This window comes from Mycteria americana, chromosome 1 (genome assembly GCF_035582795.1).
Source record: "Mycteria americana isolate JAX WOST 10 ecotype Jacksonville Zoo and Gardens chromosome 1, USCA_MyAme_1.0, whole genome shotgun sequence".
In the NCBI taxonomy this organism is placed as follows: Eukaryota; Metazoa; Chordata; class Aves; order Ciconiiformes; family Ciconiidae; genus Mycteria; species Mycteria americana.
Genome location: NC_134365.1, coordinates 147217087 through 147242889, shown reverse-complemented (window position 1 = coordinate 147242889; position 25803 = coordinate 147217087). Strand labels below are relative to the sequence as shown.

General features: G+C 42.2%; 1 protein-coding gene across 1 annotated transcript; it reads left to right on the top strand.

Annotated features, from left to right (window-relative positions):
• The first annotated feature begins 7241 nt into the window (after window positions 1-7241).
• Window positions 7242-24738, top strand: RP2 (RP2 activator of ARL3 GTPase). The gene is made up of 5 exons (XM_075523239.1): window positions 7242-7464; window positions 16007-16672; window positions 18298-18412; window positions 19583-19668; window positions 22925-24738. The coding sequence occupies exons 1-5, from the start codon at window positions 7318-7320 to the stop codon at window positions 23006-23008; spliced, it is 1098 nt and encodes a 365-aa protein (XP_075379354.1). The 5' UTR covers window positions 7242-7317; the 3' UTR covers window positions 23009-24738.
• Window positions 24739-25803: the final 1065 nt, after the last annotated feature.

Below are 25803 nucleotides of genomic sequence, written 5' to 3'. Positions count from 1 at the left end.
AAATTACATTATTTGAAAACTGGTCTTAGTGCAACGAGTCTTCCTAATACGCAAGCAAGCTTTAGAGTTTAAACTCTTCCAAATAATAATTACTTCAGTATTTTCTTTCCATCTGCTGTCTCTGCAAAATCCCTTGCTATTTTGTGTTATCAACAGTTTAACTAATTTATTCCTCAGAGTCTTACAGTGACGTAGCAGTATTTCCAAAAACAGTGCCTAGAATGTTTATAACACATTCTGCTGAAAGACAGAAAGGGAAGAAAAGGCAAAAAAAATGAATCCTCTGTTTGTTTACTTTAACAGCAGGATTTTTTTACAGTTAACACTGAATATTAAAATGTGTAGTTCAGATCTGATTCACTGGCTCACTACGGTGCTGATGAAGTTTGAAAAAAATCTTGACTTATGTGGGAATTGTTCAGGGTTACAAATCCTGTGTGATTCTCTACTGTTAATGTAGGCAGAGTCCAGCACTGCTGCAGCCCTTGAGTATATTTTGCCAGGATTCCGCCAAGGTCCAGATAAGTGACTTCTACGTTTTTGTTGGAGATCCCACTTTTCTCACTTTTTGCCAGTCTCCCTGGGACCATCAGGCAGCCACTCTTCTAACCCACAAGGACAATGTGCATGGCAGGCTGGCACCATAGATAAAGCCACCCCACAAAATTAACATTAAGAGCTTGAATTTGGAAGAGCATCCATAGACCGTGCAACAATGTGAAATAAGACTTCATACAGACAAATTCTGATGAATTGTGTGATAGCAAATTAACATGTTGCTACCCCCAACTACCTGGCTTTGATGGTCTGCTGCACCAGAATTAGGAGGACAATGTCTACCCCAGGCCTCAGCAATCCCTCTCCTGTGCCACAGCAGCAGCACTAACCAACAGTGAAAGAGGGTTGATACTGTGTCGACACTAAGCAAGAAAAAAAGCCAGAGAACCTCTATCCTTCTACAGTCAAAAAGTTATCTAGGCTCTAAAAATGGCAACGTAGTAAGTGATAAGAGCAAGCAACCTTTACTCACTGCATTCTTGGCTTTTCTTTTCCACATTAGGACTGTGACAGAGTGAAACTTTCTAAGAGCCCACCTTTGGAACAGTGCTCCGCTGAGCACCCCAATGTTAGGTGCTAGAGGCCGGGATAAAGGATAAAGAGATGTAACTGGAGGCAGATGCTGGCAGATGATCTTGTCAATTTTAACTAGGATACAGAGGGAACTGGAGTGCCCCATTAGAACAAAAAAAGTCCTGTAAGCTTAGGGAAGAAAGTAAGGGCTGCTGGGCTATGATGCAGCAAGCCGTTAAAGCTCATCTTAATTTTAACTACGTGCCTAACTCTTTGCTCTTGCTTAAATCCTACTGAAATCTGTAGGTTTTAGCATGTGCATACAGGCCTTGCTGAATCAGCACTGTAGCTTGTTATCTGAATTGCTGCCCTATTAAACATAAACTGCAAAAGATACACTCCATAAACTTTATTGTCATTACATTGCATTTTCATTTAACATTAAACTAAAGAGTCTGCCTGCCTCAGCTAGAGGCTCAGGTGGAACACAAGCTTTCCTGGCAAAGTGAATGTCGGGCAACACCCTGGTTATGGCAGTTCTCTTCATATCACGAAAAAGGATCTGGGATCTCGACTCTTGTGTAAGATCTATGGATCTGTAATTGCTAGACAAGAATATGCTTTATAGCTGAAAACTTAATTGTGCTCTGTTTGAGTAAGTGTGGTCACTACATTAGCAGCCCTTAAGTAGATTGTGACCCTCTCAGCTGCAGAATTTCTGCCACAGAGATGGCTTGCGGCAAAGTTCAGAATTAATATGGGTTTTGTATTATACATTATGCTGTCCATTTTGCTTATATTAGGATATATACTTCAACTATATAGGATAAAATATATTATGGTCTACTTTCAAATGATTCTTTCATTCATTTGGCCAACAATATTTAATTTATGCCTTTTAAAAATTGTTGACTATTTAGTTCTTCAGTAAAAAACTTCTGAAATGACTTGCAGTTCTGTGTAGTGCCTTTTAAGAGTGATTTGAAATGGTATGCTCTCTGTCTGTGTCTCATGTACTGCATACAACTCTGCTCATTTTTGTCCCAAACGCCAGCGACAGAAAAAGATTTGTAGACATGATGTAATTTCTTACAGGGAAGGTAATTTACATTGGGAATATGCGGAAGGTCATTTCTGAACAAACAAGTTAGTGAATGTGACCTATTCAGTTTTGCTGTTTGCGCTTTTCCCTGTCATAGCATGTAAGTTCACAGTAACCCGGGGCACAGCCATACCTGTCCCTTGTTCCCACTTAAATAACCCCAGCATTAAAGATTTATATCACAGTTAGCAGACTCTTTGCTGAGGATAGCTACAAAAAAATGCATTCCCTTGTTGACCAGCAGCAACTTTGTGGTTCAGCAAAGTTACTGGTGACCAGAGCTAAATTCTGTATGCAAGGAGATGCTGGAAAGCCATATGTTGCTTGAAAAACAGGAGGACGTTAGTCCAAAATCACCAATAGCAATGCAAAATAGATTCTAGTCCATTTTATCACAAAATTAGCCATATTATTTGTTCCGCCTGGTCTCAAGTTCCAGGCTAGCTTATGTTGGTATTCAATCTGGCAAGAGTCTCCAGTAGCAGAGAATCTGCTAGAGAGACCAAAAAAAAGGCCAGTGTGATCTCAGAGTATGTGATGACTGCTGTGTGAAAATACTATTCAGTATATTTGTCATCTGCTTCTGCAGAAAAAGTGTCTGTATGAGACTCAAATGCACAGATGTCTAATTGAAATGGTTGTTTTTCACATTCATCAGTTCCCCAACACAGTTTACTACATGTCTGTACAAACATTTGTGCTGTCCCACTGCATAGGTGGTTGGGGATTTAAATAAGCAGCTGGAGGCAAAGGATGCCTTCTGTAACAGTTCTGTCTTAAATGTGTATCAGAACATAGCCTCAGAGAGTGAACGCAGCAGTAAAGTACCCTTCCTTTCCTTTCTGTTGAATACTACGTGAGCAATTGCCACTGTCAGGTGTAATTTGTCTCATCGGTTATTCACAATTTCATATGAATATAGGTGAATCTAATCTTAACTGGGAATCCTTTTCAAAGCTTTATACCAGTTCTAGATAAGTTGCCAGGATCTCAAGTGTATATCTTTTCCTGATAGAAAACATGAAATGACCTTTTAGAAAGTAGTAGTATTTAAGTTCTTTTGTTTTGTCTTCTTGATTTTCATGTCATAGAGGTGGTATTTTCAAGGTCTTCTCTAAAACAGGATTAAAAACCTGCTTTAAACAAGACACCCTTCAGATTTTGTCACAAATATATGATTTCAAGAGCTTTAAGAGACACACATACAGAATACAATGAATCTCATTAAGAAGAAGATTGTGAAAATTTGGCTTTGTGCATTTTGGCGAGCTTCCAACAGCACAGAGCCAACCTGATTCTGCCCAGTGTTTAGAGAAGTGTAGATGTGTACACAGTGAGCTCTTGCTTCCTTACACTACCTGTTCAAGACCTGGGCAGATTTCCAGGTCCTGATGTTTACTGAGAACAACTGCCTCCCTGTGCCTTTGGGTGATGCACAAGAATGTCAAACAAGAGAAGGAAGAAAGGGAGTTAGGATCTTCTCACCTCCAGGTAAGCAGGCACTACAAAACTATGTGGGGTTAAAAGCCAGCCCATACAGAGACACAGCCCTTGCACACACTTTGCCTGTCTGCCTGAGGGGGACTTCTCTCTTGTTGAAATAGAATCACTGCCCTCCTGGGAAGGACAGTGGAGGTCTGAAAGGCTCCTTGCAAAGATGCATGTGCCCAGAAGGTATGGATATGGCAAGTCTCTTTCACCAAATCCTTCGTAATATAACCTTTACAATGAAAATGTTTTATTTTTCAGTTACCTAGAAACTACTATCTGGGGATCACAAAGCTCTGTATTAGACTGTAATTAGATGTATTTCACAACATCCCCACGAGGGAAATCACTAATTACAGCAGCTTGTTGAAATTAAAGTAAGTATAATAATGGTTGGTAGTCACTATGATATTATTGCAATTGTGTATTACTACACTTCAGGCTATGATTGTATCAAATCTCAGAAGCCAAGAGGGTTGGGTCTGGCTGGTATATGAATAGAGAATGAAGAACTGAACTAGGGATTTGCAATTTCTTAAGAAGTCATGTGCTTATAAATCACAAATCATATTAGTTTGGTCTGGAATAAATATTCTGGTGCTTTGGTGTCAGGAAACACCCTGGAGCTTGAGAGGCTATGTTGTGACAGAGAGATAAAACCCACGGCCTGTACCGATCAGCTGTAGCCGTATAAAAATCCTGTATTTTTATGGGACTGATAATTTTGCAAGACAAGTATGTTGGTGATGGCAGCATAGAAAAATCCCAACTCAGAAACTTGCATTTGCCTTGCATCTGCTCATTAGAAATGTAAAAGTTACTTTCTTCTCTTGCATTTAAATACCTTTGTGAAGCATTACTGACATCAGTGATGAAGTATTTCCATTGTAGAGCCGGCTGCATCTCAGCAGGGCAAGAAGTCTCTTTACACACACAGACTATGAAGTCCTAGGACTGTTACAACAGATAATCCATTAATGTGAGGTAACAATGTTCTGGTAATGTAGTTTTAGGTTTTGCATAGATTAGTTAAATGGTATTTTAGCTTTTAACAAAAATGTATCAAATGTTATTTTTATTCCTTCTATCAAAAATTATTTTTTTTGAATGGATGTACAGAAAGAGGAGCCTGGTTGCCAAAAGATTGCAGAACTTTGCTAATCTGTATAAAATATACACTGGTCTGGGAGGACTGTTAGACTTCAAGAGAGTGAGCTAGAAGAGGTGAGGGTGTATCAGACTCCCTGCAGTTGCAAACTGTCTCCAACTGGCCTAGCTGGACCCACTGTGGAAAGAGCTAGTGCACAGGGGACTCAATGAAAGACCAGGATCCAGCCAGCCAGTGCCCAAGAAACCCATACGACTGGCTCATAGAGTAAATCTGCATTGTAGCTGAGATGTAAAACTGTACTTTGTGTTGTCGTTGGTAGCACTGGCTGAGCTGTTGACTTGAACTGTAGCATTAAAAGCTCAGAGCAGGCTTCACACGTGCCCAGGCATAAGGTTTCACAGTACAGCTGACGCCAAAAAGGGTGTCATTCACCCTCTTCCTTAGCAACCATTTCTGGCCGATTGGTCTTGCTTCCTCCTTTCTGCTGTCCCCAGGGCCCTGAGCTGGGCGAGCTTTTCAGCCTGCTCAACTGGCAGAGCACTCCTCTGCTACTTTTCTGGGGCTTCTCCTCACTTCTTCCTCTTCTGCTCCTACAGCAGGAATTTCATCCTTTCTTTTACATAAAATGTCTCTAAAGTTTTGTAAGTGGCTATGTATTAGGTGTAGGCGGCCAGGTTTTGGCAGCAGGAGGCTGCAGGAGTGGCCTCTGTGAGGAGAGGCCAGGGACTGCCCCATGCCGAACACAGCCACTTGCAGACATCTCCCATGTCCAATGGATCCACCACAGGGCACAGCTGAGCCCTCGGTGACACCGGTGGCACCTCTGGGAAAACATATTTAAGAAAGGGCAAGAACGCTGCATAGCAGCATAAGAGAGAGGAATGAGGAAGGAGAAACACCAGTGTGAACACCAAGGTGAGAGAAGAAGGAAGGGGATGGAAGTGCTACAGGCGCTAGAGCAGGGATTTCCCTGCAGCCCATGGAGGGGACCATGCCAGAGCAGATAGCCACACTGCAGTCCATGGAGGACCCCATGATGGAGCAGGTGGATATGAAAGGCCTGAAAGAACTGTGGCCTGTGGAGAGCCCATGCCGGAGTAGTTCTTGAAGGACTGCAGCCCATGGAAGGACCCACACTGGAGCAAAGTGTGAGGAGGAAGGAGCAGCAAAGAGGAGCTGTTATGGACTGACTGCAACCCCCATTCCCCAACTCCTCTGCACTGCTTGGGGGGTGGGGGTGGGGAGGTAGAGGAGTTAGGAATGGGGGGATGAAGTTGATCCAGGGAAAGTGGGGTGGGGGGAGAGGTGTTGTTTTCATTTTGTCTTTGTTTCTCACCATCCAACACTATTTTTAATTGACAAAAAATTAAATTAATTTTCCCCAAGTTGAGTCTGTTTTGCCCATGACAATAATTGGTTAGTGATCTCCCTGTCTTTGTCTTGACCCACAAGCTTTTCCATGTTTTCTCTCCCTGTCCCATTGAGGAGGGGCAGTGAACGAGCAGCTGGGTGGGCAGCTGGCAGCTGGCCAAGGTCAACCCACCCCTGGGTAACAAAGCATCAGAGACAATTCTGAAGTCTCCCCCCTCTACCCCCAGGAATCAAATCTGTAAAATCTTGGGGAAAATGTCTTTGGATGGTTGGCCAGTCTGATAAAAATCGTGATTTTTTTTTTTTCTCTGGGGGAAAAAAAACCCCAAACAACAAACCACAACCCACATAAAAAGCCAGCCTATTTGCAAAGGAAGGCACAAAGCAGTAGGACACTGCGGGTTCTCACGCTGCTGCTTGCTGCTGGTGCTCTGACACCCTTGCAAGAAGCCAAGGCAGCTGGCTGGGTCTTCTGGTGCAGTCCTCTCAGCAGCGTGAGCCCGGCATCCACACCTGCGGGGTCACACATCCAGAAGGGTGACGTGGTTGCCTACAATGCAGGCTGGTTGCATCGATAGAAAATGACTTGATGCAGGATTAGCCGGTTTGTGTTTACATGCCGCACCTGACATTTTACCTCCGACTTCTGCAGCTGAACCCGCGTTCGGCTTCAGGCGGGACACGGGCTCCCACAGGCGGCAGCCGTTTTGCCCCGTTAGAGTTGGTTCACGAGCAGTTACCGTATCCTCCGACCCGCTGCGGAGGGGTCGCGCCCGGTGCCGGGGCAGCCCGGGGCCCGCTCCTGCAGGACGGCTGTGGGGACACCCTCACGGCGGGGGCGGGGGCAGTCACTGACAAACCGCATTTTCCCGCTTCCCCCCCGGTCCCCTCAGCCCTGGGAGCGCGCTGCCGGCCCCTCCCGCCTCCGGCTGGGCCTCTCCCCGTGTCAGACAGGGCCCCGCCCCCCCCGCCGGCGGCAGACGCCTCCCGGCCCCCCCAGTGACGGTTGGGGCGAGACGGGGCGGGGTGGCGGGAAGTGTCGCGGTCGCTACGGGAGACGGGGGGAAACCGGAAGCGGGCGGGGCGGGGCGGGGCGGCGAGGCGCTGCGCTGGCGCGCGCTCCCAGGCTCTCCCCGCGGGCCGGCCGGGCGGCGGCGGTGCCGGTGCCGGTGCCATGGGCTGCTTCTTCTCTCGCCGCAGGAAGCCGGCCCAGGGCGGCCAGCAGCAGAAGCAGGCGGCAGCGGCGGCGAGGGGAGCCGGCCAAGACGCGGCGGCCGGCGAGGAGAAGGCGCCGCAGTACAGCTGGGACCAGCGAGCCAAGGTACCCCCCGGCCGTTGCCCCCCCCGGCCGCGGGCAGCCGCCGCCGGGGCGGGCTGGGTCTGGGCGGGGGTATCGGCTGTCTTGGCGGGCAGCGCCTCCCCCTCTTCTGCCGGCCGGGCTTTGCGGGGCTGTAGCCGTGGGAGGGCCCCTGCGCCGGGCGGCGGCCGCTCGCCACGGGGGCGGGGGTGCGCCCCGGCAGGGAGCTCGCCTCCCCCGGTGCCGCTGTTACGGATCGGTCCGCGCAGTTCAGTGCGTTTATTTTAAAAGTAAAAAAGTATTTAGCTGAAGGATTTTACCAGGCAGTCTCAAACTGTGCCAGCGGAGAGGGCGGCATACGGGATCCTGTGGCCGCCGCCCGTGCGAGCAGCGGTGCCCGGTCGGGCCGTGGCCCGGCGGCGTCTGCTGCCGCTTCACCGTGGGACGGCGCGGCCGGGAGGGCGGTGGCCGCCAGCTTGGCTGTGACAGCCACGGCGGGTGGGGGGGGAGTTCATGTCTGTCCGTCTGCCGTCGGGATTTGGGATGCAGGTTGCAGCCCCGTGGGTGCGTGCTTCACCGCAGCACCCCAGTGTAACGGCGGCTGGTGGGCAGCTGGGTGGCTGTTCGTGCCTCTCTGAGCTCAAGTCCCGCGCCTGGTATTTCAGTGGAGGCACAAAACTTGTGTCTTATGTCCTGACTGTCAGTAACGTTTATTCTTCCCGCTTGGCTGTTTGGGTTGTTGTTTGGGTTTTTTTGTTGTTTAGGTTGTGTTTATTGGGTGGGTTTTTATTTTGTTTTTGAAGCTAGGGGAACTAGAACTAGCCTGTCAGTCCCTGAAGTGACAGCTGAAGACAGCTCCTTCCCAGTGCTGCTTCCTGACCTGTTGAAGGCAATCACAGTCTCAAGCAGGAAAGCACTTAGGTGCTGGATTACATATATTTCTTCCCACCCTCGTTTCAAGTTTCACTTCCTAAATATATCATGACATCATAGCCCTGCTAGGTCTCGCCTCCTCTCCAGCTGCCTTTGGGTGGGGGAAGGAGAAAATGGGGCAGGCCATAAACTTAATTGATGTGGTTTTAACAAACAAAATCACCAAACCTTTAGGCCATATTTTACAAGTGTAAAAAAGAAAATGTGTGAACTTATTTGAATGCTTAGGTTGCTTGTTTTTTAAACTTGGCCAGGTGCTTTAGGGTGTCCCTTAAGTCTTCCAAGTAGATTAAGACAAGCTCAGATGGAAATGAGCTAGAGAGCGTGCACATGGCCCGGAGGAATCAATTCCTTGAGGATAAAGACGATTGATCTGTGTTGTGCTTGTTGCTTTGACTTGCTAGTGGATATTTGCAGTGCAGCGTCGGAGAGAGAAGGGGAGAATGACAGCCTCTTACTTGTACAGAGGCTGTTCTCACAGGAGAGGGCTGTACTGAAACCGTATTTTAGAGTACCAGAACAAATCTTAGCTCTGTGCAAAAGTACATTACTAAATGAGCATTTGAAATCATATGATTTAATCTTAGAGCAAATTCATCAGCTGCAGCTCAACTTACATGAGACGTTTTACTCCATCTGCTTATATGGTCCTAACTTCTAAAACTAACAGGAGGAAAGTCAGGACATAGAAACACTTGATTCAGAGAACAGTCAACCTTGTTACTAAGGAGATGGCTGTTGTTAACATGCTGGAAGTAGGTTCCAGCTAACAGACAAGGCTATTACAGCACCAACAATCTATCTCTGTGGAGGAAAAAAAAGCATGTGATGTATTGCATGTACAACAACTTCCCCCTTTTCTATAAAAGACTGTGGGAAACCAGAAGAATCGGTGAGGTTGGGCTGTGCTACTGAACTGCGGAAGCTGTCAAATTAACTGCTTAATTTTGTACTGTACAGCTCAAGAACAGCTATTTAACATTTAAGCCCATTTCTCTTGCTCTTTGCAGCCTTATCTTTCATTGGGCTTTTGGGTGTATGCTTAGTACGTTAAACCAGGAAAGCAGTATTGAGACACCTGGTCTGAGGTAAAGGAATATTGAGCCCTTAGTGTGCTAAACTTGTTGATTCCAGTTTGCATTAAGTGATACTAAGTCAGTGCTAAGGTAGTAGCTTTAAGTATTGTTTCTGATACATTATCTTGTCTATTGCTTTCTCATTTCTGATGCATCACATGTATTATACTTACTCATTTCACAATTTGCATTTGTACACAAAGTTAGATTGAAGTCATGCGGAAAACTTGTGGCATCCAAGACTCCTTTTTGTTCATCAAGTGCATTGAATTGTATTCTGAACCCAGAAGACCTCAACTGTGTCAACAGATGTGCTAGTGGTCTTTTGATGTTCATTTCCCGTTACTTTTAATAATGTGTCAATGCACCATTTAGGTTGGGGATGTGTTTCTAATTCTAGGCTCTCCTACTCGTGATGCAGTTTTGGTTATATAGTGCAGTTCTGCAAACAGGTTTGGCAATTGCCTACAGTTCTTGTAAGCTGTCCTCTGTACGTTCTTACAGGTGTGTAAGTCTTGCTGCTCACGGACTCCAGCTGTCTTCCTGTAAACTAATGCCATGCTGACACTCTTACTGTAGGCAGAAGAATGTAGGCATGCTCATGTGTGTGCTTGTCTGATTAGGGGTGTGAAAAGAGGTGCTAGCTGACAGCTGTGCTGGAAGAAGCTCTGAACCTGAGGAGTTCCTCCAGCAAAACTATTTCTTCTGCTTCTGAAGGACAGCATTGTTAGTGTAGTCTATTTTAATTGTGCTCTGGTGGCAAAAGATGATTAGTATTGGTACTGTCTGCTGGTGTAGACCTAGCCAAAGAGTAATATGACAATATCCTAGTGACCATGTAACTCCTATGTAACAGTCCTGAAAATGGACCGTGTGGTAGAAAACTCCAAATACAAAGTATTACAAGATGGTGATAGTTGAATTGAAATTAAGGAAAGTATATGAATTTGAGGGGCCTTTTCAGATTTCTACATGACCTCATTTAAGTGAGGACAGAAGTCTGTGTTTTTAAGGTAGGCAAAAATTAATGACATTTAGATTGCGTCATAAGTCTGCTGGGATCTCTAATGCTTGCTGACCCTTGGGTTCAGAGAACTGTGTAAAGATGGTGCAATAGAAGAATCAAAGGATCAGCTTATCTTGAAAACAGAAGAGAAAAGGATGAGTGTTCAGTTTCTTGTTGCTCTGGGATTCTTAGTCCAGGAGAATAAGTAGAGCACAGTTTATTACAGAGTCTGTTATTGCTGCACTGTATCCTGGGGACTTGTCATGTCTTGATGTCATTGGGCTGTCATGAGAGTCCCCTTCTGACCAAGTGCGGGAGAGGAACTTGGTGGTGCTTGGCCTTCCTCAGCCTTCCTCAGCTCGGTTTCCACCTGGAATGTAAGATTGTATTTCTGCTCCTGGTCTCCCTTTTCCTTTCCTACCTTGCTACCTTCTGGGTGACTAACGTTGTTTACATGCGTGACCAGAGTGGTAAGTACAGCAGTACCTGAATATGGGTACATATGGACAGGAACTGGGGTTTTGCGTCTTGTGATGGCAGATACACCCACTTGCTTTGACCTCCTCTGCAGGAGAAGAAACACAAAAATCTGTATCGTCTTTTTTGCTGTTGTCTCATGTTTAAAGAAGTAGGATTAGATTAATTATGATCGCAATGGCATTTAAAGCTTAGAGGGACTTTCCTTCCCAGATGGTTTTTCCTTCTAGAAGGAACAAGTAAGGTTTTGTTTTATGTCAGCTGACTTGCAACTTAACTGTTTTAGTTGACAGGAAACATGCAGCTATCATTGCTATATCAGGCTGTGATGGCTGTATTCAAACAGTTTAAAAAAAACCTCAGAGGTGTAACTGTCTACATAAATCATAGATAGTCTTTTGTTAGTTACCTTACATTTGAGGATTCTGCTAGAATGGACTGAGCTGACGTGGACATCTTGAACTATCTAGATCTCATTTAAGTAGCCACTTTATATTTTATTTTGGAATATAAATAAAATCACTTTCATCTTTTTCTTTTCTTTTTTTTGTCTAACTAGGCAGTGAAATATTTTGTCCTTAAATCCAGTGCATCTCCCTTAGGCTTCCCAGTGCTCCAGAAGAACTACTGCTGTATTTCTCAAAACGTAGTCTATCAACTGAGAAACAGTCAGCAGGTTCATATTAAACAACATTCTTCCTCTTCTCCTATCTGCAGTATTTGGCAATGGTTTGTTGCTCAGAAAGGTATGAGAATGACTGTTTTATGCTATTACGGGTACTCTGGAAGAGGGGGAAGATTACAAAGAATAGAATGAAATGTGCATTCTGACTGTTGTATTGGCCACATTTAAAGCCAAGGTGTACAGGAGATGCTCCAAGGTGAAAAACTGTATGCTAGTCACTGGAACCTGTACATGTTGTCCCTCTTTCCACCTCTTCTTGTTGCCTAAGAATCTAGAAATGTGCCAGGGGTGAGTAACTTCAACAAACAGTCTCCAGAGAATGTTGCAACTCAGTGCTTAAGGGCACCAATCCCATGAAAGTATCAATATGCAGAAGTGTCTAGGCCTGGGAATGCACTTTTCTTGCTTGTTTCCTTTCTGTTAATTCCCCTACTGACAAAAATAGCACATAAAGCCTCTTAAGTTTGTGTGCCTACCCTATAGCTGCAGCTTTTAATGTTACTGGGTCAGCAGCCAATTCTTGTATGTCATCGACTGTATATAAGTCCATAGCTGACCCACCATCTGTTGTGATTTAGAGAGATAGGGAATGATTTTTTTGAGAATGATATTTAAAAGAGAAGACCTTAGTGTAAGTGGTTTAGAAAGACTTTACAAATTATTGTTTGCTCAGCAGGCTAGACCCAGGTACCTAGGGGAGAACCATAATCCATTAAGAACAGCAGTACCTTCTCATATTTGTGGTGGCATATAATTGCTGACTAAAACTCCTTTCCTGATGGACCTGGTGAAAAAGTCTTAGGACATGAACTTATGCCAGAAAGAGTTCAAGAAGCTGCTGGGATCCTTGGTGATTCTAGGCACAGTTACCACTAAAAACTGTGAGGGTCTGGTACTTCTAAGTCTTCTTCTAAATGCGAGCTGCCTAGTCTTGGTGCCAGTTAACTGGATAATGGTGGCTGAAGAGATGTACGTCATCTGCAGCCTTCACATCTGGCCTCTGACCTTCTTGCAAGACAAGCGTTTGCAGGAAGGAAAGCTGCTTAATACACCTTCCACTTGTTGCAGCAGAACTTCCTAGAGTTCAAAGCAACCATGACAAACTTCTGTTTGCCTTCACTTCTCTCCTTTCTTTGTTCTTTAAAATCCCTGTTCCTTACAATTTGTCCTCCAGTCCCTTGTAACAGACTTATCACCAATGTCACCACTGATAACTGAAGATGAGACTTCTGTACCTCTGTTGAGGTGAAAGAATATTGTGTAAGCAGGGATTACTGTTTCGTCACTGGATCTGGTTATTTTAGCTCACTCTATGGAGTAATTCCTGAACCTGTGCATAGCACTTCTGTCAGAAGGTTTCAACTCTTGGGCTGTGCCCATAGCTATTAATGCATGACTCGTATCTACTCCAAAAACTCTTTAAATTCAGCTGAAAGCATTAAAAGTTGCCTCTATAAATACTGTCATCATTTGGACTTATACCAGCCTGAGGGGGAAAAAAAGACATTTAAAAATGTATTAAGGGATGGAGAGTAAAGCATCTGTCTGGGTGAGATGGGTGGATTTGGACAAAGTTCTTTGAAGCTTTATCCAAATGCAAAGGATAAATAGATGAGTTATCAAACAGTTGATTTTTGCTGGCCTGCCGCATACTTAAGATTTTACAGCAAAAGTTGCACCAGATGAACAGGCAGAGAAATCTACATAGCCCTGGTTATGGTTGTATGAGGCTGCAGATGTTACCTTCTTCTGTTGCTTTTGGTTTTCCTAGCCTGCTTTTTTGCTATGTTGCCGAGACAGAGCTTAAGAAGCAGTTAGTGCTGTCAGGGGAAGGAAGGTGGACGCATTGATTTTAATATTAACCTGTTGATAGCTGCAGAATTCAGAGCTGGTAAGCATGAAACTCCTCAATGAGCATATTAGCAGCTGTTGGATGCATCCTCAAAATTATAGTTCTGCCTTCACACTCTTTTCTCTGGCCTGTTTCTTTTACCCAGGGGAAGTGAAACATTCAGATCTGCTACAGTCTCTTGGGTTACACACACACACACACCCCCCCCCCGCTAGGGCAATAACCCAGTGTGGGGAGAGAGTGTTAAATTGATTTCATTCAGTCCCTCCAGTCTGTACGACAGTGTTAGTCAATAAATACTCTTGGTCTGTAAAAGGAAAACTGGAAAGCAAAATTAAATTAAATTGGCAAACTCCCTAGCATGGTGAACAAACTGAGAAGTAAGAGTTGTGTCAGTGCAGAACTCTTAATTCATGTCAGGGAAATAAAATTGAGCTCCTGAATCTGGTAACAAGCTGACTTTTTTATCATTAAATTGAAGTACCACTCTTTCTGAAGCGCTCTCATTTGAAACAGTCTTTAAGCTGTGGGTTAGCTGACTAACCAGTGTTTTTCACCTAGGCCTAAATAAAGTTGCAAGGTGAAGTTGAAGTTTCACACATCTCTGTAGTGGCCGTGGTGTACGATGAGCTAGTGCTGCTTCGGAGGCTTTTTAGAGCAGAGCAATTTAGAAGGACACGCTTAGATGCCAACTTTCAAAAAAGCTGTAAGTTCCGGAAACTTTGAACTTCTCCTTCCTAAGAGAAGTAGCTGTACCTCTGTACCCTGTTTTGAAAGCAGTAAGCCTGTCTCCCAAGGTTATTTAAAAAAAACCCAAACAAACAAACAAACAAAAACCCCCAAAAAATCCCCAAACCCCAACCCCAACATTATATATACATAAATGTTCTAGGAGATGCCTGGGGAGGATGTGTCCAAAAGCAATTTTGATACTTATATTCTCAAGTATGAAAGAATATGTGTATAAATATCTTATATGTGAATCAAATATGTAACATTACATGAGACTTAAGACCTTAGAGGGTTTGAATACTAATCATACTGTGTGGCTGAGTCTCCATGCTGTGTCCCTTATCATTTGAGCCTCCCAATTTTATTTGTAACTCTTCCAGCTAACTTTCCTGAATGTGTACTACTGGTATTAAATATGATTGAGGGGAGATTTCTAGGAAGCCATCTTTATTGTCTCAACTTGCATTTTATTTGGAAGATTCATCGGCTGCAAACCTGCTTTCCTGTCTGGAGGTCAGATGTATTGTCTGTAAAGGAGTATGTTTTATCGGTTGGTAGAGACTTTTAGCTTCCATTAGCTGTTCTAGACAAAAGCTACCTAGGCTGAGTTGGTTTAGTGACTGTCTGGTGCTACCCCATCCTGGTTTATGCCTTTTTCTGGTCTCTAAATCTCATGTAAATGTTTGAACTGCTGAAGAGGAGGGGCAGGAGGAGGAGTTTCTTACAAATCGGGCTATCCAGAAACTGTTGTAATGCATTAACACTGATTGTGGTGCAGCAAGTTTTAGGGCCCTCGGGCTGATAATCAGATAGCAGGTTTGTGAGGTGGTTTTGTGTTAGGCTAGTTCAGGTACTTGTATACTTCTGAGTGCTATTTTAATAAGCTTTCACAAGAGGGCAGAGTAGAATTTGCTCTGGGAAGCGTAATTGTCTTGACTTATGTATATCTAGAAATGACCTAGCTCAGATTCCTTTGGCGTTACAACAACATCGCCTGTATTATTCGTGATGTCCACCTGTATCACATACCATCCTGCGTGCTGCGTGGCTCTTCAGTCTCTGCTCCTCAGTGGAGAGTCCCAGGGAAAACCACAGCCCCTCTCAAGTGTCCCTCCCCGGTGTGGGGATGCTGGAGTGTGGAGGAGGAGAGGTCTGTAACCAGCACTACCAGCGTTTGCTTGTTGGTCGTAACTAAAACAATCACGTAGCTGTCATTAGCACACAAAAATCTTGTAGTCGTTAGCACAAGATAATGCTGTGGTGCAGATAAGCAAGCTCTTTGTAGTTTGCAAATGTAATAAAGGAGATACTGCTTGAAAGCAGCAAGGTTTCCTTGCAACGTGTTGAGGTGTGGTAAAATATGACCAAGAGAGCTACTTGAAAAGGAAATACTGTGTATCTCTAGCTTTATGACTCTTCAAGTATGTTGGCCAATTCGTTTATTACAGTTATTACGATAATACCCAGGACCATCATTGGAACAGTTCAGAGTCCACAGAGGAAAATAGCTCCCCCTGCCCCCTTTCTTTACTAGAGAACAAACTGAGTTAGGTTTTTTTTCTTGGAGCATCTCAGAAGTGTAGTTTCAATTCTTTGTTGTACCTCAATACTGTGCATTCCAGTAGTTTAGCTGAAAGAGCTTCTTCTGAGCTTTCATCACTCTTTGAAGAGTTTTCTGGCAGGTTATCCTGTACAATTCAGTGCTACCTCAATTAATGCAAGTGAATTGACATTTAGCATTATAATATTCTCTGTATGTGAAGACTTTAATGTTCCTTTTTTTTTTTTTTCCCTTCCTCCTTCAGATTGACCCCAAAGATTACACCTTTTCTGGACTTAAAGACGAAACTGTGGGTCGACTGCCTGGAAAAGTAGCAGGGCAACAATTTGTCATTCAGGACTGTGAGAACTGTAATATCTACATATTTGACCATTCTGCTACAATCACTATTGATGACTGTGTAAACTGCCAAATCTTTTTAGGACCAATAAAAGGCAGCGTGTTTTTCCGTGACTGCAAAGATTGTAAATGCATAGTGGCCTGCCAACAGTTTCGCACTCGGGACTGCAGAAAGCTGGAGGTATTCTTGTGCTGTGCTACCCAGCCCATTATTGAGTCCTCCACAGGTATGAAATTTGGATGTTTCCAGTACTATTATCCTGAGCTTGCTTTACAATTTAAAGATGCTGGACTGAGCATCTTCAATAACACATGGAGCAACATCCATGACTTTACCCCTGTGTCAGGAGAAAATAACTGGGGCCTTTTGCCAGAGAATGCTGTAGTCCAAGATTATGTTCCTCTGCCCAGCTCTGAGGAGCTGAAAGTTGTCAGAATTTCTACCGATGCTACGAGGAGCATAATACCAGTAACTCGAGGGCAGAGACAGAAAAGCAGCGATGAATCGTGTTTGGTCGTGTTTTTTGCTGGTGACTACACAACTGCAAATGCCAGGAAGTTAATTGATGAGGTAAGCAACCTTTGTCTGCATTCAGCTTTTTGAATTTCTAATTGGACTTTCCTCTGGGTAGCCTCTGGTGCTCCCTGAAGGGAGAACACAGAGGCTCTGCATGTCTGCTAACCATACCAAGCAACTGCACTGTTTAAAACCTTAAGCAAGGTAAGAGACTGGAGCTCTTCTGATCAGACAGTTGTTTTACAGCTGACATCCTGTGACTGGCACATCTATCCTCTAATAGTTCCAGTGTACTTTTCCACCACGTCACACCAAAGCTACGTTCTGAAGAAAATGCGTAGCTGATTTGATGAACTTGGCCAAATGTAGAGTAAGTCATTGGCAATGCTTGTGAAAGGGATATAGCTAATTAACTTGTTAGCTTATTGCCCTGAAAGTCACAGCTAACAAAACAGTCTGTCCTGAAAGTGTTTCCAATACTAACAGAGACTTTAAAAAAATAACATGTTAAATTGTATCCCCCCACCACCACCCAGTATTGGAATTTTTTTTCTGGAAGAGGCAGTGAGTATTTGTCATGGCTGGTCAAATGTCTTCAATTACTTAAATAGCTGGTGCTGTCTTTTTTTTTTTTTTTTTTTTTTTTCTCCTGTGAGGCAGCATCTCCCAAGCTTGGCTGAGTTTGGGCTTTCCTGGGACTAAAATCTAGAAGTGGCTGGCTGCTTTTAGCACCCTGGAGTGGCAGGGATGACAGAGCAGAGCCAGTAACCACGAGCTACAGCTTCTGAGAGAGGTATCTGCAAAAGCTGCTGATCGCAGTGTTGTGTGATCAACAAAACAATCTATGGAGCTCCTTTCCTTGGGTTTTCAACTGCAAGGAAAGAAAGCTGTAGGGTGTTCCCATGCTGCCGCCCCCACCGCCCAGTTGAATTTTTATGGAACTGAGTTACTAACACCTACTTGAGTGAAGGGAGATAATGATACTTAGAGGTTGGGTTTTTTTTCCTGCAGAACGAATAGCTACAGTAAAAAGGATCATAGATGTGCTCTCCTGTGTTAGTATTTCTTTAGAAATTAGAGTTAAGAAGATGCTAAATGACTAGTTAGTGAGATTCTGTGGAAATCTTGCTGCTCTGTAGATTAATGGATGCTTTGGAAGTACAAATACAGTTGCTCCTTCTCCACATGCTTTTAGTTTCATAGTAGATTGGAAGTAAAAAGCCGTGTGTGTTCGAAAGTTTATAACTTTTTTTCCCCAAAACGGAAAACTTCAGCAGTGGATAGATGAGAGTTTGAGCTAACGCTTGACTGAACTATTGCAGACTAATGAGAACTAACTGCTTGGCTCCAGATGCTGAATGCTTTTAACTCCCATTAGTTTCAGCTTGTGAGGGACTGTGGGGAAAAAAACACAACCCTGGGCCATAATATAAAACAAAAATGTTCACATTTACTCCTCTAGGTACACCAGGGCAGAGGAGAAAATCTGGATGAATGGAATGAAAATAAACAGAAATGTAGAAAAAGCAAATGGTCTTTGAAAAGAGCAAAAAGGGTCCCTTTGCTCTGTGGCTTAATGTGTATGGGGAAAATGGGTCTATTCCAGTGTAGTCTGGATACTTGAGCTGAACTCTCTGCCTTAGAAGCATTTTTAACATGAATTCTTTCTCTGTTAACAGATGACTGGCAAAGGCTTTCAGCTGGTACAGACTAAGGAAGTCTCCATGAAGGCAGAGGATGCTCACAGAGTTTTCCAGCAGTGTGCATCAGAATTCATTCCACTGCTTGAAAAAGGTGAGTTTCTGTTGTTTTCTTTCTCATCTTGATATAGAAATCTAGCTGTCACTGGAGAGTTCTGGAGAAGAAAGAGGAATGAAGGAGAAATTTCTATTTCAAGGGCATAGTGTAAAGCCAGTTAAGATGAGTTTTGGAAGCCTCAATCAGGCCCTAAATCAGCCAAAACTCCTGAAGGCATGAGAAAAGAGCTATTCCACATGTATTTTGCAGCTCTGCCCCCCCTCTAGTGGTCCAACCGCATAGCTGAGGAGCAGTAGCACATGCAGATCTGTCTGGAGTAGTCAAAAGAAGCTCATGCTTTTAGACTATTTCTAACTTGTCACTGTTGCTGCTCAACCACCTAGATATTCAGTGTTTCTGTATATATATTTAAGCAAATCAGTATAGATGCATATAAAGCAGGTAAGTGTTAAATTTCTGTTTATAACTAGTGTACTGTCAGAGTATTTCAAAAGCCTTTTTATTGATTTGACTGTAACTGGTTTTTGTCTCTTCCTGCAGAAGCACTGACATCTTGGCATCTGCTATATGCTAAAACTCAATACACGCTCCCAAACTTAGTAGCAACGTAGTTTTTTCATAATAACGTAAGAGGTCTGGGATGCTCATTGCAAGAATAGGGCAAAAGTTATTGTACTTATCAGATGACAGTCTAGTTTAAGGGCTATTTTGCACCCGTGTGGGAAGAAATAACGTGTTCAGAATGAAACCAGAGAAAGGGGATCTGCAAATAGTGGGTGAGAACACGTCTAAAAATCAGGCAGTTTGCTATCTTGGGACTGAGGCAAAAATGCCTGAATGACTCAGTCCTACTCCAGATGTCTGTGAAATGGCTCACTATTTGAGCAGTATAGTCTGACTCACTTCCATGATGCCCTGTGCTCCTTAGCATTTTTGTGCCATTGCTGCCTTTCAAGAAGTAAAACTGGAATCCTGCCAGAGTCTCTGCAAAAATGAGCATGGAATTGCAGATATTTTCTTCTCAGATAACACTGTACTTTGAAGCTATGGTTAAGTGTTTTTAGTTCTTTATCTGCATTATGGCTGCTCAAGCAAAAACCATAAAATGCTTCTTGCAAGCCTCACAATCCCCTATGGGTTGAGAAATCTACTGTTTTGATGCCAAGCTTAAAAGTAATATTGATTCTAGATGAAACTATCTTCTAGGTCCAGTGGTTGCTTTGGAGTTCAATGGAGATGGTGCTGTGGAAGGATGTCAAAGCACTATAAATGATGTTTTTAGTGGGACCAAGGTAAGCTGGTGTATTGCTTTATTGGCAGAAGATGTTACAGAACATCTAGGATACTTCATGATCAAGCTGTAGTGTTGACATACTGCACAATCTTTTTAGGTTTCTGAATAGTAAAATCTGAATATCCTATTTTTTTGGTTGTTGTTTTGGTTTTTGTACTCAAAACTGAAGTTGCTTGTCGGAGACAAAAATTGCCCTAGGAAAGAGAGTACTAAATCCCCATATCTATTGCAGAATAGAAGATTTCCACTTAAAACGGTTATTTCACATAATAGCGAAAACAAGTTCTGTAAATATAGTAGGGAAAAGCTCTGCTCCAAGTCTTGTACTGAAGTCTGCTTTGTGATGTCCTAGTCTATTAAACCCTGACAAAGATAGTATGATGGGATTTCTACTTTTTTCAAGGTTTACTTTTGCTGTGTAGGATATTGCAGAATGCCTTCCTTCAAAGGCACTTTTCTTTTTTCTTTTGTCAGCTTGTTTTGCTGTAGCTTCTTTACACTGTACCTCCTCTTTACTTGCTGGCCCCATTTCTCTGAATTGCAATGGTTTTGAGAAAGTTTCTGGAAACAACTAGAGCACTCCTGGTAATGAGAAAGTGACAAACCCTTTGCTTTCAAGCAGCTGTTCAAAGAAGACTAGAATGTCTTTGAGACATAGTGTCCATACAGCTCCTTGCTGTCTTTCAGTTCCTTTTGAAAGAGTTACTTGGAACTAGACTGCCCAGTTTCTGGAAAACAGTCATCTTGTTGCAAGTCATCTCAAATGCAGTTAATGTTTGCTTTTTTTGTGTTTGCTATTGCACCAGCAAAAACCTGATGTGTAGTGGGCCTTAATTTGGTGCTCTCAGTCTGGAGAATACCAGAACTACAGTCTGGGCAGTGTTGTGATATTACTGATTCTTTCTTGTGACCCAAAAGTAATCACTGCAAATTTTACCATAAAAATGGCCTCTTTAAGCAGGCGGTTACAGTGACTTTTTTTAGTGTGGCTAGCCTATTTTTTTTTCATACAGAACAAAGCTGATACTGGGTAGGTAATTCACTGGTTCTAGATCTTTTTCTCTATTGAAAGACTGAAGTGATATTAATTATTAGAACAATTTTTTTTTAATTTTCCTCACTAAAATGACTAGTGTCTGTTTTTATAACTCTATGAATGCCCTGATCTGAGATGCATCCAGAAACCTCAGACTGTGCACTTCATGCTGTGAAGTAAGCATTGTTCTTGAAGGTGATCTGTAGTGTTTGGGTTCTGTTCCAAAGGTGAAATTGCTTACTGCATCTGGATTTAAAACTTCTGTCTACAGCCTGGTTCCATAGCAAAATCTACCTCACTTATTAAATACTTGCTGTACTGAATTAAGCAGCAGAACTTTGGGCTTCCTGAGAAGTATATATGTTTGTTTAGATAAAATGTAACTCCAAAACTTCTGATAAACACTGAGTTTGTGCACAGGTCCCTAGATAATTGAATATCATGAGTATATATTTTTTAGAAAATGTATTTCTTCCTTGGGACATAATTTAGAAGTAATTTAGGGAGTAACAAACTTCAGACTTATTCCTACCGGAAAGTTCAGGAATGCTCTATAAAATGGTTTCACCTCATTGTTGGCTGCCCTTATTGTGTTTGAGAGTTGTTATAGTGCTCAGAAAGAATTATAGGTATCCTTGATCAAGAAACAATGACAAAAGCTCTTAGGAAGACACATCCTGTAAGACTTTGCAGGAGATTAATCTGCTTTTAAGCAGGTGGCTACATTTGCATTTGAAAACCACCGTTAAAAATTATTAAATTAATCCGTTAATAACATTAATCTCACCAAGTTTTTGTTTCTGAAATAAATCCAATAAACAACTCTAGATACTCTAGTAAGGGTAGAGAAGTTCTTCAGCAATAGCACCACCAGAGTTTTTTGAGCTGTTTGGTAGAAACAACATGTTACAAGGAGAGCTCTATGCTATGCACTTAAGTGGGCTTCCTATTTGTCTGGACTAGGTATGTCTGACATTCTTTCTGGTGTGACCTTCTGCACTTTTTTGGCATGCTTTCTAGTATTGTTCTTCCATCTCATCATTTATTTGTAAAATACTCTGCAAAGTGTAAATCGTAATATCCTAGTAGGGAAGGATGCTGAAAGATGATGTTCAACTGTTATGACCGTGGTAGCAATCGCTGGTGCACCAAACAACTGCCAAATAATTAGTAGATGTTCTCAAGTCCCTTCAAACAGAAGTCTACCATGCATCCAAACAACAGTCTAGGAAACTACTTGCTTTGTGATGATTTTTTTAAAATCAGAAATTTACTGGACAACAGGATTTTAATCTTAAAACATAGTTTAAGTAAACCAATCCAAGGAACTGTCACAGTTTACATTCACGTGGTATTCTGAATTGAAGCAGAGAAGTGGTGACTGTAGGAGCATAGTCATCTGGAATAACTCATTCCTACAGTCCCAGTGCACTTCAGAACAGCTCAGCTGGTTGTGCCAACACTGATGTGCTAAGACAGTGATGATTTCCTCTTGAGGTATAGAAAATACAGTAAGAATTCAACGTAAGTGTTTGATCGAGGCTATCACTTGCATGTTGAGATTGATGAACAGCCACAACACTTTGTCTGTTACGCTGAGCTATTTGGGCATTGCCTAAGGCATTTGTAGTTGATTTGCTGAAAGCTTTCAAAGATGACTGTCCTAGAACTTAGACTTTCACATGCGTTGATCAATTTTGCAAAATGCAAATGCAGTTGAAGTTATTTAAAAAAAAATCATCTGATGAAGAAGCAACTAAGTTTTTTGAGGGGAATATAGTGCAGGGGAGTCTTTCTTACAAACTCTGCCTTTCTGTTAAAGGAAAGCTTAATGGTAGTCTAAGGTTTTTGTGTGTTTGTTCCCCCCACCCCACCCCCACCCCTGTCCCAGACAGAATTTGACTTTACCAAGCAAAATACATCTAACTGGACACTAGCTGAAGCTGTGACCCCTGCATAATTGAGCCCCAAACTTTTAATCCCCATCAGTGGAAAGCTAGGGTTACTGCAGCTAGCATGTCCACTAGGAACAGGTTACAGTACCAAAGGGTGCATCAGGGCAGAGAGAATTTTAGGACTATTCTAACACACAGTGGAAACCAGCAGAGTTGTGACTCTCATGAAATATAAAAATAACCGTTACTGGCTCTGAATGAGCAAAGACTACTTGAACCTCTTTATTAGTGATGCATAACTATTTCCTTGTTTAATAAAACAGGTTTTTGTATCGGAGAGCAAGGCGTCAGCGTCTCAAGATGTAGACAGTTTCTACAACTTTGCTGACATGCAGATGGGAATGTGAAGTTTAACATGAAGGTGTTCACGAATGGTTTGTCTCTGCACTTGGATGTCACTTGGCTTGAATATGGCAGTAGTATCTGAGAAGTTTTGTCGTTTGGTTTTGTGTTTATCCTATATCCCTTTTATAAAGCTATCGGTGGTTTTAATACCATATTACCTGAACTGGAGTAAATGGCATAGCTCCCCACATGCGTTGTGTTTGAAACTTATATTTCGACTCCAGAAACAATGGAGGTTTTCTACTAACTTTTTACAGTGATTTCTAAACTTCTATTGACACTTGAATGTTTCTTGTCAACATCTAATGGTAAGACATATTTGAAAAGTGCAATGCTGCTCCAAATTTGATGCAGTAGTAAGCATTATCTTTAACTTGGACACATTGTTTAGAAAGTGCATTTATGTGAAACTCGCTGTTCAAAACTTTCCCACATGCAAATTTGTCTTCATTGGGGGCCAGGGAGGAAGCTGTAGTCGTTGACTTTTTCTGAAAGCCTCGTCTGAAATGAATTCTCCTTATAGCATGCTTTCAGAAGCAGTGTGGCATCTGGCTTATTCTGCTTCAGCATCTTTATTCAAAAAAAGTTGGTTGCAGCAGCATTTATGCGGAGAGTTGTCATAACAGCATTCTGGTAAGTGAGCACTCACCAGGCTCTGCTGCTCTGAGGCGAATTCTGAGCACGAGTGCTCTGCTGAAGATGCTCCAAGGTCCACTCACAGGGTCTCTGGCAATAAAGCTGCCTCTGGTATTCCCAAGTCATGTATGGGATATACATGAGGTTCCCTTGGACTTGGAACAATGAGTCTCTGGCACTGTTTTTGTTTGCTAGAAGGGACGTACAGCAACCAGGAGTCAGAGGCAGGCTCTGATGGCATTAAAAAAGCTCTTCCACGCTAGGCCCCAGGAGAAGGGTTTTACACTTAGTAGTAGTACTGAAAATTTGGCTGTAAAGTACTACACACTGCTGTAGGGTTTATTTTGGATTAATTCTAAAAACAGACTGAAGAAGTGCTACTAGCATTTTGCGAGATGCACTTGAATAGTGATCAGTAAGGATGCTTATTGCTATATAGTGCATATTAGAATGCAAATCTGTATGGATATTAAACACATGATTGATTTATTTTTTCATCGTACATCCTTACTGATTTTTCTACGTGAATGTAAAGCTTATGTCCAGGTTTACAAGCCCTCTGTAATACTTGAACAGATTGTGCGTGCAGACGCACAAAACCAAATTTCTTAATTAAAATTGTGGCTTGCCAATTTATGTAGCCTTTACAATCCATTGAATGCACTGGGGCTGTGTTGAGGTGCTAAAGCAATTATTTCCTCATTATAGTCATCTGTCAAAAGGGAAGATCTTGTGCATCTTAACTGAAAATGAGTCTCGATTAATCAGATTCACAGCTCTGGAGCTCCAAAAGTGGGTGGCTAAAAACACATCTCTTTCTAATTTTTTAGAATTAGCACATGAAAGAATCTGTTCTCCTGAAATTCACAATTCTGTCATGCCCGAGAGATGTTCTGAGCTGTCACTTTGTTGCTCCTAGGCAAATGCTTGCCCTTAGTTTAAACTATATATCAAGAATATGTCCTTAGGAGCTCTTATTAAAGTAGATTAAATAAGGAAGAGTATCTCCTGAAGTCAATAAACCATTGGCATACTGAAGGTAAGAAAAATGTCACTTTTGTGAAATGTTTTTTTGTTTGACAAAGTGAAATAAAATCAAACTGCCACCAGAATCTGACTGGTAGTGGAAATTACCACTTATTTGCACTTAGCCAGCCAGCATTTTTTTTATATAACGTGTGAGGAGAGGCTGTGAAAACAGCTAAAAATCTTAGATCAGTCTCCAAAGTACTAGCTCAACTTGCCAATGAACATTTGCAGGAATTATTCTAGACACATACAGTAAATGTATTTTTCTGGTATGGGCAGTACATTAAAACTGTTTAATGTACTTCAGAACTGTCATTGTGTAATTTATCTAAGCAGTGCATATATTGGACCATCTTGGTCTCTAAACTTTTACATATAATATTTCCAAACTTATACGCTGACACATGATTATATGTATGTTTATAGTTTATTTTTTGCACCATCAACCTGCTCTGGAAACAAAGTGCTAAATTGATTTTTGACTACTTTTGCTGAAGGACGGGGATGACTGATTGAAAATTAATCTAGGCTTGAAACAGTGGAAAAACTTTTCTACATGGAAAAAGCAGAGAGTTGCTTTTTTTTTTTCCACACTGATAGCCTGCTTACCAACCTAAAGAGTTCTTAATAAAAAACCCCTAAATAATGAAGGAGTTTCTCAATCCAATTATTTATCTTTTTACTTCAATTTCTTGCTAACAGGTGTTAAGAACACTTCTAGCCTAAGCATCAGGTATTGTATGCGTTACAGAATGGTACGTGCTTCATGTAGTCTTTGTACGTTTGTTGTATAGCTTTTTATGTAATTTGTATTGTACTGTGAATGTGATTCATAATAAACATTGAAAATCTAAACTCTGGATTCTGGAAAACTTTTTAAAAATATAAAATATTGCAAAACATAATTATGTTACATTAAGTATAAAAACTGAACTCCATGTTTAAATGGGGACTTTAAATAAATACTCACAGCTAATTGAAAATAAGCATTAACTCTGCAGTCATCCATCCTCCAAAAAAGGTGAATTTTTGACAGCAAGGTTTTTTCCCCCATGTCACTGAAGATATGATTAACTTTACATTGCAAATTTCCTAGTAAAATATGGAAGAAGGTATTCTTATATCAAGCTGT

What these genes read in the sequence shown, in the direction of transcription:
- RP2 (XM_075523239.1), top strand. Translation starts at nt 7,318, where the DNA reads ATGGGCTGCTTCTTCTCTCGCCGCAGGAAGCCGGCCCAGGGCGGCCAG. An exon ending in CCAGGAAGTTAATTGATGAG is followed by an intron (nt 16,673 to 18,297) that starts GTAAGCAACCTT and finishes CTCTGTTAACAG; the next exon opens with ATGACTGGCAAAGGCTTTCA. An exon ending in CATTCCACTGCTTGAAAAAG is followed by an intron (nt 18,413 to 19,582) that starts GTGAGTTTCTGT and finishes ACTATCTTCTAG; the next exon opens with GTCCAGTGGTTGCTTTGGAG.